The sequence below is a fragment of the Hesperophylax consimilis genome, chromosome 11 (genome assembly GCF_061612785.1).
Source record: "Hesperophylax consimilis isolate HC1 chromosome 11, BYU_Hcon_1.0, whole genome shotgun sequence".
Classification (NCBI taxonomy): Eukaryota; Metazoa; Arthropoda; class Insecta; order Trichoptera; family Limnephilidae; genus Hesperophylax; species Hesperophylax consimilis.
Window position 1 is genome coordinate 24,164,774 of NC_142846.1, and position 13,599 is coordinate 24,178,372.

Consider the following 13,599-nt stretch of genomic DNA (forward strand, 5'->3'; position numbering starts at 1 on the left):
TAATGAAGCGATGTCCTTATATAATTTTTCAATTAAATTATCTAACACAGGCGTAATGGTAATTTTATATTTGAAAGTAATCACTTGTGAAAAGGGTTTCTATGTTTTATTTAACCTCGTTATTATTACAATACTAATTAATCCAGGTGTTGCCATGATTATGTCGATTATCGAGCCTTTTAATCGAGGTCTTCGATTAATTATCTGGATATTTTTCACGCACATCACGACCTCCATAAAGATGCATTTTATAAAATTTGAAATGAAACCACTTAACTCGTAAGACGTATAATTTATTATCAATAAAATTGTAGATTTTTAAAGAAACAGCTTAGAATATTTTTATTTTATAGGTATTTTTCTTATCATTAACATGTTATCTACAAATAGAATCATTAAATAACTATAATATTACCGTTGAAAATAACGTTAAATAAATAAAATACATCAATAAAAAACATTTCTTTTAAACAAATGTCACTACACCTTAAATGAATACCTTACATAAATTAAAAACCTTTGTTTTTTATTTATTATTTACATACATTTGTTAACATGTAATTGCTAAGTTATATAATATAATTTGTATTTGTTGGGTTAGCTGAAAGAAATAGGATGTAACCTATAAGCGTTGTACTCTGTATTTTTGTGCAATAAATATTTTTTTGAATTTTGAATTTCATTTTGAATTTTGAATAAAATATTTGGTAATCCAATTAAATCATCAATGATACTCGTGCATCTATTTTAGTTAAAGCGATACGTATGGACGTAGTAATGTCATATAATAATATGTGTTTTTGGTTTAAAAATTTGTGTGTTTTAATAATAATAATGTGTTTTATTATTAATTTAACTATTTTATTATTAATATTTATTTCAATAACCATGTGTTTTTGGTTTGAAAATTTGGTCGCCTAAAAATGTTTCAGATGCTTTAATTAAATACTGCGAATAGAATACATCTTGGCCTTTGAAATAATCGAGTATTTTCTTTCAAGTCTTTTTATGTATAATCCCAGAAAAAAATAGTGTAAAGGCCTATGAAAACTGCTTTAAAATTCAAAATCTCCTACTTACGAACCCATTTTCGGATATGATTTTATTGTATAATGTGGCAAATTAAGTTATTAATAAAATGATCAAAAAAAAATTAAATATTTATGCCTGAAAATCCACAAAATAAAATAAAAGGCATTTTTTGGCCTGTTTTTTTCTTGCATAAATCAAAACATGCGTATGGTGTTAAGCGGGAATTTATACCTTATCGCTATCTACGTAAGGGTTGTTATTGACAGTGGCTCAATTTAAAATATTACACGACGTAGTGCATCGCCTTAAGTAGCCCCTCAAAAAATACGTCGTCATTTCAGTGAATATTGAATAACAACTGTGTAAAAGTGTTTTTGTTATAAAATACCGATATTATTATGACAAAACCATGTATTTTACCTTTCACTCGCTTCGTAAAAAATGACATATTATAATTTACACTCTAAAAAAGCAGAAAAATTACACAATTTTTTTTATGTAATATTCCTAATAATATGTGTGATTGATGTTTTTTATCAATCTTGCATCATAAGTTTAAGCAGAGAAAGTGTTTTCTAATTCACAGTTTTTATTGTATTTGAGGAATTATTTTAAAACTTTCTTATACTTTTAAAAAAATCACGGAATATCACAGAAAAGTCGGATGGATGGTACATAATGTTAATTTCTTTTAAAATTTGAATAAAGGTATTTTTTAATATCTACTTAACGCCCTTCTACTAAGAGCATGCTTGTATGTGAATTTTGAAGTAGCATAATTATTTCATTTACCGGTACCATAATCCAATTTTAACTCTTTTACTAAAAATTAATTTAACATAGTAATTAAAAATACTAATTTCGCTTGTGGTTCTGTCTGTATCTCCGGTCCAGTAAACTCTAGCCGTCTTATAATAGATAATACGGAGGAATAAGAACAAGGTAAAAAAAGTTACACAGAATCACGCGCATGCATACTGCGTATACCGGTCGTAATACCGCAGTATTAGTGGCTGGCAGATTTTTAAACCGCCCGACCCCCAGGATTAGGAACTTATTACTATGGTATGGGACTTTGTTAAAAATCTGATTGATTTGAAAAATAACAAATATAAAAAAGCAGTAATAATCATTGGCAGCACTATCAAAGGAATATTTTAAATTGCAAAGCAAATACGGAACGCATAATCACATTGGCCAAATTTTGAAGCAATTCATATCAGACATTCAATCAATGATATCGCAAATGTCATCTGAAGAAACGTGAAGTTAGTAACTAAACTCGAAATGCAAAAATGACCGTATTTTTGAGGATCGAGACAAAGTGGTACCAGCGTAAAAACATGCACGAATATTATTATGAGTAAATATTTTAACCTAAACAATATACGGCCCGCCTCACCGTACAGATATGCCAGCTCTGCAGCGGCGTATAAGGGAATCTTTATATGTAAGATGTAGATATTTTGCATGAATTTAAGTTTCATTTTCAAAAATTTATGGGTTTGTTTGTAGAATTCAATAAAGTACCTATCCATTACATATAATATTTTTTTTTGTATTAGGCAATTCACCCTAAAAAGAGTGCTATGTGAAATGTATAATGACAAAATTATTTTAATTGCAACTGATTTGCGGAGAATTCAAACACGAAGAAAAAAATTGTTTCTCTTTTTAAGCTCCAATTAGTCCAATTTGACCTCCAACGCTTTCACGCCGAACGATTGCTACTCGCACAAAAATAGTAGAACATGTTTCGAAAAGATATTAATAGGTACGCAATGGCGCCTCTATGACTATCCCGTGATTTTCACGGGTCTGCCCCAGAAATATAATATCGTAAATAAATGTCGTAGGTGAGGAACCTTGAAAAAACCCTCAGAAGTAGGTATAAATATAATAATTGTTTCATGGTGTACAGGACAGCCAAAACGTTCCAGAAACTCATCACAACGGTATTTAGTATCAATACTTGGCATTTGGCTAATACGAGAAGTAGTGAAATAAGTATAGTTTGTCTTAAATAGAGATTTTTTGATCCTTACAATTAAACTAATTTTTCAAAGCGATGTTCTCAGGTACAATTAATTTTGCTGATCGCTGTTTTTCAGGCGTTGTTTTCCAGGCAAAGAAAACATGTATAGAAAAAAGTTTTATAGCTGTAGGGCGATTGTCAAACTGAACTAGATCCTATTATAAAATTTGATGCATTAATCAATCTTTATGTACGTTGGCTTTCTTTTAGGTCAGTCATATAATTTTTTTTTTTTTTTTTTACATTCATTTGCAGACTATTATCCAATTAAATCAAGCAAATGCTCTAAATTATTCCGTAATATTATTGTTTTTCTTCAAACGATCATCTAGTTAGAGAGTATCTTCAAAGCGTGTTAGTAATATTTAAATATATATATATATATATATATACACATACATTTTTAAGTGAAATTATTTAAAAAATTGACGGATTCCCGTCTACCCAAGCCAATTAATCATTTAGTCACTCTTGTATTCATGTAGGACGTTTTCCAGCTTTTAATTTTTATTTTTGGGAAAATTTCATAAGATTATTATAGTTTCGATCCCAATTTATTACATTTCACAACGCTATCTTGATTCTTTGCTCCTACACGGATAAAATCTACTGCAATAAAATATTATTAATTTATTAAAAATCTGGTCAAATTATTCATATTCCTGTTAAAAACGGGACCTCAACGAATGAATCGAAAGATTTCCTAAAAAAATATCAGTAAAACACGAATTTTCATAAATATTCTAATATTTTCGCATTACGTAATTATATTTATTAAGATAAGCGTAGCTGCATGAACACGTAAACCAATATATTTTGATACTTCATCTCAAAATGGATGTCAATAATTTCGGCGAGTACTTTGGAAATTTATTCAGAGTCTTTACCGTTAACACCACGAAAACTTGGAGTTCTTTGATTGCTTTCTTTTTGGCCTACTTATGATAGCAGGGATGAGTGTATTATATTATACTGGAAAACTAATTAATTAGTTCTTAAAGCTTTCTGACGTCCCCGAGAAATGTTGAAAAATCAATCAACGCATTGTACTCATAGCAGGTAATATTTAACGAGGAAACTTAACAATATTAGGTGTTTATTATTTGGGAGTCTTTGATGAAATGTTTTCGGCATCTTCGATAGTTTCAGGCAGTTTCCTGTTGAGGGTTTCAGGAGAGGTCAGCATCAGAGCTGCTGAGATGAGGCAGGTTCCAGCGAACAGAAACGATGGAAGAGGAGCGTAATATTCTGCCTGAAAACATAAAAAAAAATCATTAATGACATTTATTACTGCAGAACTCGAATTTTTGCTTTATAATAGAAAATCCAACCCACTAGATCTATTTAAAAAATTATTGTACAACAGCTTCATTATCCATTGACAGCACAGCTGGGAAGATAGATAAACATTTTTTTTTATAAATATTTAAAATTAAATCCATTCTTATAAAAAAATTATCCAATAACACCATTCCTCTTGCCATTATATCAAGAGATGGGATGAACGCAGGTTGTTTTGAACAGATAAACGTGTAAAAGAGATGCTATTGAAATATATCTATATAGTTCCAGCAAGCATAAGTCATTTCAATATAGTTTCAGCCAGGATAAGTAATTTCAAGCAACGTCTGAATGGTGACTTATCTGTATCAAATTGCATATTTCATTTTTCATAGTTAATTATAGGTTAAAAGTAAAGAGTTGTATAATTTAATGATTTGTTTTACTATGTATGTACATTGATAAAAGATAAAAAGTCTGATATATATTTTTAAACCCAGAACAATTCTCTCGTCAATTTCACTAGGTTTTTATTTTAACCAAAAAAAAAAAAATAATATGTTTTTCTTTTCGGGTGTAGAAAAAAAATTGCAACAAACGAAAATGCTCCGTGATGAAATCAGAGTTGAAATTTTTCCATGAAAATGCTCCGTGATGAAATCAGAGTTGAAATTTCTCCATGAAAATGCTCCGTGATGAAATCAGAGTTGAAATTTCTCCATGAAAATGCTCCGTGATGAAAGCAGAGTTGAAATTTCTCCATGAAAATGCTCCGTGATGAAATCAGAGTTGAAATTTCTTCATGAAAATGTACCGTGATGAAATCAGAGTTGCAATGTCTTCATAAAAATCTCCGGCTGCTTATATGGTAGAATACAATTTTACGACTTTATCCGTCTCCAGAACAACTAAATTAAGCGTCCGTAAAAAATTCTGTTTTCCAGTATTTCAGAAGGTTTCCACATAATTACTAATTAGCAGTTAACAAAGCTCAATAAACACTCTTCAAAAGAGAGTACCCATTCACTCGTGGCAACCAACGCGAGATTAACGTAAAATCAATACAGGTATCTACCTGATGATGATATTACATCCACAAGTTTTCGAGAACAAAGAGATTTTAGTAAGTCAAACAGTCAAGTACTAAATATCCCAGTGTCCGACACATGTAAAACGCTAATGGTCTTTTTTGTCTTTGCCTATCTTTGTAAAAGGCTGTTGTACGAATATGAGTTTTCTTGCGAAAGATTACTCAAACATTGACAGCAGGTTGACAAGAGTAATGTAAAATTTAATCTAAATAAGTCAGTATGTCAACGGAACATTGTATTAAGTTTGTTAAATACACTTTTAAACATATTGAACATTAAAAAAATCAAAAAGAATCACCGAGCGCTCGTTCTACGATACAAAGAAAATCATTTGGAATTCGTTTTAGTTGAGAAAGGTCTAAAAGTTAATTCAACATCGTAGGTATCCATACAGCCAGGGATGGACCTACAAGTATAACATTTTGCGCTTGGTGAAAAAATAATGTGTGTTTTATTTTAAAGTTTGATTTATAGAAATATTAAATATGCTTCAATTGAATACAGTAAAGTACTAAGAGAAGATAACATATTGGCCTTTGCCATAATCAAGCATTTTTTGTCGTTTTAACAGCCCAGAAAAAACAAAATATCAGGCATAAAAATCTCCTTCTTGCGAACCCCTTTTCGCATATGGTTTTATTGTATAGTATTTGAAATTCAGTGCTTTGGATTATCATCGGAAAACATTTCAATATATGCGTCTGAACTCAGAAAACAAAATAAAACATGCATTTTGGCTTAAATAAAAAATGATTTTTTTTGCATAAATCAAAACGGGCAGCTGGTGTTAAGCGGGTATTTAAGCGTTATCGAAATCTATTTAAGGATAAAAAAGAGAGTACTTTCGCCTTATTCCAAGTATTTCACGCCGATTTGCATCGCCTTGATGACATGAGACTAATAATGGGGGCTTGCTCGAAGCTCACATTTTAATTATTTCTGATGAACGAATTACCAAAATCTCTTATGTTGCTAGAGGGATCCCTTCGGATGTATGCTATTTATATTTAAGATGAATAAAAACAGGGCTTTTCCAATAAATTATTTTATGTAAATCGGTAAGAAAATTTAATAAAACGTTTTTTACTATGAAATTAGCTGTAAGCACCAGATATATTTTTTAGACGAAGATGAATTAGTAACTTCCAGAGAGATTCCTCTAGAAATACAAGTATTTGAGATTTTAGTAATACGTTCGTCAGAAATAATTAAAGTAAACCCCACGGAAAGATTGATTTTCTAAGCCTGCTAGGGCAAAGTCGACCGTAGGTCCGTCCATATTGTTATAATTATTATTTTAAGATCAGTGTAAGTACAATATATGTCAATTAATACCGTTTCTATGTCTTTAAAACTTTTGAACCATTCGTTTTGTCGGTAATAAACTGCTTACCATATTATATGCACACGATCCACATGTACCCCGTTTATTTTATGATTGCCACATAAAATTAGTATATATAACAACGTCCTTGAGGTGATTTTGCACATTAAAGGCGCTATACAAATTATCCAAATATTATTATTATAACGAAAATCTGAAAGTATTGCTTTCTGTTGACAGAAAATCATAGTAAATGTAGGGAAAATTAATACATTTTCGTGCTTTAAAAAAATCACCGGTAAAAAATAAAGTTCATATCATAAAATAGGTACATCTATTTTTGTTAAAATAAAATTTTTATTTTTTTGTTTTTTGGTTTTAAAGGATTTAACCTTCCTATTCATGAACTAGAAAAGATATGCATATTTGCGACTTCTCGATTTTGCGCTGCGGTAACTCATTCCAATTGAAATTTGGGAGGCGGGTATGGGTACTGTCGTCCCGGGAACCATTTATTGGATAACCAACACCCCTGCCATAGGTCATCTCAAGTGTTAATTCATCTCAAGGTTCGGTACGTTTAGCGACTTAGCAGGAGTGCCCTGGTTCACGTGGTGAGGTTTGTCTAGGTCTTGGCGGCGGATGCGTGTACAACCTACTGCGTGGCGGGTCGGATCGGGAGAGACTGGTTGAGGGACACCTTTTTCCCCAAATAGCCGGACTTTCTTGGATTTGTACTGCAGTGGGAGGGATGTGTTAATACGTCTGTCACTCCTGGATTTATCGACCCCTGATTCCTTCTCATCCCTAATACCTTTTTCGTTCCCAGATTTCTCTCCTTCCTTTCCTTAAAAAGACCCTCCACACAGCATCCCCAAAGATAATGTCGATCCTGAGGGTTTTTTTCCACAAAATTTCCCCAAAAAAGGACACTCAAAATTGCACTTATGGTAGATCCGGACCTGCTTATAGTACAATATTGACCTGAATAAACGCAAGTCCTTTACGTAAGAGCTGTTTATATCCTCGTGATATAAATAAATACTCCACTGTAAAATGATAAACAAGCTCTTATCACAGAAATCTAAAATTTCATAAAAAATGCACCGCAATTACCTCATAGTTTACCGGACTTTATTTCACTTTTGTATTTCAGATTTCACGGTGTAAATAGTATATCAGATGAAACATTTGAATCGATCATCATCAAATTTTAGCAATGATTCGAACCATCTGCAAATTAATTTACTATACTCACACCTTATCCTAAAACAACAGCAAAAAAAAACTGTTGTGCAAAATTTATTTTGCACAACATATCACGGCCATGTCGTGATCTAAAGTGCTCTATATTTCAGATCGTGATTACAAATTATGCGATCATTTGTAAATGATTCTCTTAAAAACCTTTCCGATTTTTAAAAAACGTGCTTTACGAATTATGAATAAGTTAATCTCAATTATGCAATTCTCAATCAATTGTACATTTGGAAACAATGGGATTTCTTAGGCCACATTTTTAAGTTAAACTATTATACTAAAAATAATTAATAATCCATATTATTTAGTACAAGATTTCTTATATTGACATTCCAAGTGGAAAGTTAGGTGTTTACAACAAGTGTTAAGTTATTTAAAGAGTGTTTAAAATTAGCTGATTTCTAACTGTTTTAGAAATTTAATTTAACTTCAAAATTCCTATTGTTATTCTATGCTGTGGTAGAACATTTGTTTTGCTATATGGTATCTTGAACAAGTCACGGCGACGACTACGGCTAAAATTCAGGCAAGTATATGATTATTTAATTATTTTATATTGTAGAAACCAATATATTTCCTTGTAATGTCTTATATTTGGTATGTATATATAGTAATTACCGGGTGACGTGTGAATTGTATAGGTGTGTGTGTACGTGTGAGTGTGTGTACGTGTGAATATGTATGCGCATTGAACATTTTATATCATTGACGTGATGCTCCTTTTAAATTTTGGCAGTGGATCCAAAATTCGACATTAGAGATTAGACAAATATTATTACAGCAAAATTAGATGCTGCATTTGTATTGTGATTAAGCGTGTGGAATAGCGCTGCATATCGTCATTGTATATATTAGTTAATATATTAGATAATAGTCCATTATCTTTATCCTACGGTTTTAAAGCCTATTTGTTAAATGTATTTTTCTTTAGCAACACATACTAAAACAAAAGGAATAGTTACCAGAAGATATGACTATCCATTTTGGATGCTTTAATTATTATACGCTCATAAGACAGCACGTTTGTGGGTGTGGACAGAATAAACCACGTGTATTTCTCACGTTGGGTTTGAAAGCTTTCCTGACAGCTGGAGTGACAAGGCCTCTTCTGTGTACAATCTGTGTTTTGCATTTAAAGGGCTCCGGTGGTCCCTTCTTCGATAATCCAACCTTTTAAATAGTTCTTGCAAAACTCGAGCAAACTCATGAATTGACAGCTTTGAAGAGTTCTGCGTGTTGTGATATGATTACGAAAACCTGTCATTTACCTTTAAATAACACGAGGTTTTTTCAATACGCATGTAATATATTACTATTATTTATTTCGTAATTGACTGAACCAAATTCATAAAATATTATCATATTATTATTGCAGTTCACAAAGTAAATGATTTTATGAAGATTAAACTATATGTTGAATCGACTCGCATGTATACACTTTCAATAATGCTACCTATTGGTACTAGCTCTTTCCTATGAGAAAGGAAAGATAACTTACCAATAGAGGAGTCTGCGGGGCCAGGATAGATCCAATTCTGCCGATCATAGAACACGTGGCCAGTAAAGAGTGCCTCAGTGGTGTTGGAAACAGTTCTGATGTGTACAAATACACAGCTCCAAATGCCATGGCTACACAACCCTTACCAAGAAGGTAAGCAATCAGGGCGAGCCAAGATAAATCTGAAATAAAAACAAACCAGCTTAATAACTTGGTCAACTTTAAAACTTATTATTGCTAAACATACTGATTATTGACTATAAAAAATGAATATAATATTTCAAATAAGTAACAGAAAATTTTAAAAATTATAAATAATAATATAGAATCTTCCCTCGTGGTCACAATCAAAATTAATATCAATCACCTTCCTCTAATCTTCTTATAACCTCGGTGTAAATGTGTTGACTGCACAGGGTGTTAAGGGACGTACTTGACTTTCTTTGACCAGTGATTCTTGACTTTATTTTGATTAAAAAATAAATGAAATTATGGTCTCCGGTGATTTTTTGGATATCTTTTTTTTATTTCTTTCATATGTCGTCACTGGTCACTCAAACGAGTAACCGCCCAATCCCTCAATTCGACTCTAGCTGTCCAATTACTACTGATTTTCTATATTTTTTTGTTAAAACAGAAACAAAAAAACCTGCAAAGTGTCACCGGAGTTAATTCCATTTACATTTTTTACTAAAATAATGTCAGGAATTCCTAGTTAAAGTAAGTCAAGTGCGTACTTTAACCCCCTGTATAACATAACATCCTCTGTAGTGGCAAGATTACGGATAAAATTAGCAATAAACCTCAGAACTTCTCTTGTTTGCCTTTATTTGACCCAAACTTTATTGCCTCTTGTTTTATGATGGTGTGGTAAAGCCAGCCTTGAGCCTGGTTTAAAACCGTTTTAACGTAACAAACGCCATGGTAATAAGTCAAGTTTTTCACCCTTCTGACCTTACGCGACGCTTAATATTTACACCACGTTCTGTAGTAAGGCTGTTATTGATTTATTTTTAGGATGGGTTGTTTCACAGAATTGAACGATTCATCAAATTTAAAAGTTTATTTTAAGTTCTGTGAAGGTTCTATTCAAGTTCTGTTATTATATAATTATTTGTTAGTTATTTTACTAAACTGAAAAAATTGGACGGACCAACCATAATAAATATTCTTTGTAATTTCTTTGTTATTTAACCCTCCGTCTGTTGTGTACCTATCATATTAAAATAAAAAAAATATATAAAAATATGAAAAAAAATATAGTTACCATCAGGAATGAATGGGAATGACAAGAGGCACAATCCTCCTATCAAAAATGCTGTGAATATTGTCTTCTTTCTGCCGAAATAAGTGAGGCCGAAATATGCAACAACGTGACCCGGAATTTCAATTGCCGCAGACAGCATGAAGTTCACGTACATATTACCCTTCAATACTGTTGAGTTAATAGATAATCCATAGAAACAGAATGTACAAGTAATCCACCAGACCGAAGCCTTTAAAACTCTCAAAATCAAGATTCTGGACCGCAAGACGAGTCTAATTGGTGAAACAGGTTTTTGTTCCTTCCCTTCTTCGTCCACTGTATTAACTAAAAACTGTTCTTTGTTTTCTAGATTATATCTTAGCCCTTCCAAAGCTTTTTCTGGTAATGTCTTTTTATTTTCTTTAGCGATTTTGGTAAGGACATCTATGGCTTCCTGATATTTGTGTTTGGTGATCAACCATCTTATGCTTTCATCAGATATCCAGTAGAATGTGAACAAAAGTAGGGATGGTGGATATATGGCTTGAAGATAGGTTCTCCAGTAAGGAATAGCCCAGGCAATCCCACCCATTAAAACTTGGCCTATTGCAAAGTAAATGCTAACCAAGGCACTTGCTGCCACTCTTGTGGTAGGGGTCAGGATTTCCAAAGCTAGAAAGAGTAAAACAAGATTAGAAAATAAATAACTTATTGAAAAATACTTTCATCACACAGATAGCTTGCATATGCATCATCAATTTTTTGGGTGATCAACAATTCTGCCATAGGTCACCCCAAATGGTTTGCTACGTTTGGTTTGTCCTCCGGATCGAGAAAGGCTAGTTAATGGAGAACCTTCAACCTCAAGTTGAACTCTCTCCACCCATTGCCTTGCACCATAGCGGCAGGGACGGATTCATACGTCCGTCACTCCTGAACACAAAGATCTCCAGATTACCACCCACATCTCATTATTTTTTCTTTCCTTAAGCTTCCTCTCCTTCCTTTTTATTTCCCAAAGCTTCCTCTCCATCCTTTAGTTAAAAAGATCCCCACATAAATCATACTATAAATATCCACAAAGATGACATAGACCTTGAGGGAAATTATGTTCCTCAGGATATCGTGTGTGGAGATAATGCAAAAAACCTAAATATTGATATTTTATGGAACTCACCAAGGATGTAAGCTGAAGAATAAGTTCCTGATCCGAAAGTCGGTTCCAAAAGTTCCATGGCAGCAAACATGCCATAGTTGACAGATAAAGACTTAAGGATGCCGAATACTCCTTCAAACATTGAAGAAATCACCAGAGCATGTCTTCTACCAAACTTATCTGAGAAGGCGCCAATAATTGGAAGGGCGAACAGTGTACCAACACTATGCATGGTGCCTATCAGGGTTCGTTTCCAGCTTTCACAGGGAATGTTAATCTGAAAAAGAATGAAGATATTTTGGAGAATTGGGAAACACAACGCTGATGGTGCATTGCTCAAAGTATATAGTATCTATTCCTACTCCAAATTTCATCACTTTATCTGGCTAACGAGATCTAAACTATTACCAAACTATCACTAATCTTTTACTAAACTGTCACTAAACTATCACTACACTATCACTAAACTATAACTAAATTATTACTAAACTATCACTTAAATAAAACTATCACAATGGTGCATTAATTTTTCGTTAAAATGAGATATTTTTCACTATTTAAAAGACCGTATAATATCAATTTGAAACAGCGTGGTTTTGCAAGAGAGCGTGAATTGCCTAGCTATCTTAAAGATTTATATACATATTGTGTTTAGTGCGAAAAACATTTTAATTGAATAGTAATCTTTCTATATAAACTGGACACAATTTCTGCGAAACGAGGAAATTTAATAATTTATGGGAACCAAGCAACCGCCAACGGCATACTTACTAGCCTGGTATTAAAAAAATATTTTCGGTGGAGTGTCTCGTGTCTATGTGTACCTCGTGTTAAATAAATTCTAGAACCGGGATTTGCTTCGGTATATTTTTTGTTTAAATTTGAACAGATGTCGTAATAAGGCATCTCAAGGCAAATACATTTTTTAAATACATCTATTGGAATAACACTTTTATTTTCGATAATGCATGAATGCAAGCGGGCATTAACTCACTTCCCGACATCCGATCGAGCTGAAATTCGGGAGATAGACTCGTTGTCGATGAAAATGAATTCTACCAACTTGGTAGCAATCACGTACACACACGCATTTCTCTGATATCGAATGACATTACAGAAGTTAATATATGAAATAAATGTTGTCCTTACCGGTTCCGCATTTGGCGAGGTTAGTATAGTTTTTGAGTCCAGTTACTGGGTAAAAATGTGCAATACTTAAAGATTTTTTGTTAATTTTAAAATATTTTTTTTTAGTTTTTAGAATATGAATGCATGTTTTGTGGTTGCGGGTTGTTAAATTAAATATCTTTATTTTTTTTCTGTTTTAATGAGCAATTATTATTTGAAATCGATTCATGATAAATGCTGACTAACCGAAAAGCTGTAGCAAAAATCCCCTTTATGTTTCAATACTAAAAAAACACATCCTGCCCGAAAGGTAATGGGCAGAAGTAGGTTTATAAATAGTGTGATATTTGAAACTTTGCGGTAATTCTGTATAGAAGGGATTTCTATCCAGGAAATTAAAGAATTTCCTAGAACTGCGAAAAATTTGCCATATGTCAGTTGTAACCAGTAATCAGCGAATTGTTTTGCACCACCGTGAAAAATGCAAATTTTACACGCATATTTTGAACTTTATTTATAAAATACTTAGTACAGAATTGCTGTCATTG

At 32.4% G+C, this 13,599-nt stretch overlaps 1 protein-coding gene across 1 annotated transcript in view; it reads right to left on the reverse strand.

The window, feature by feature from the left end:
- Positions 1-597: 597 nt before the first annotated feature.
- The window catches only part of LOC149419936 (organic cation transporter protein-like), a 43,878-nt gene continuing 30,876 nt past the window's right edge, over positions 598-13,599 (reverse strand). The window contains exons 3-6 of the mRNA XM_089637097.1: positions 11,945-12,200; positions 10,789-11,439; positions 9,522-9,703; positions 598-4,319 (exon numbers count right to left, since the gene is read on the reverse strand). Coding sequence (XP_089493223.1) covers positions 4,167-4,319; positions 9,522-9,703; positions 10,789-11,439; positions 11,945-12,200 — 1,242 coding nt within the window. The 3' untranslated portion in view covers positions 598-4,166. The remainder of the gene's footprint in view (positions 4,320-9,521; positions 9,704-10,788; positions 11,440-11,944; positions 12,201-13,599) is intronic.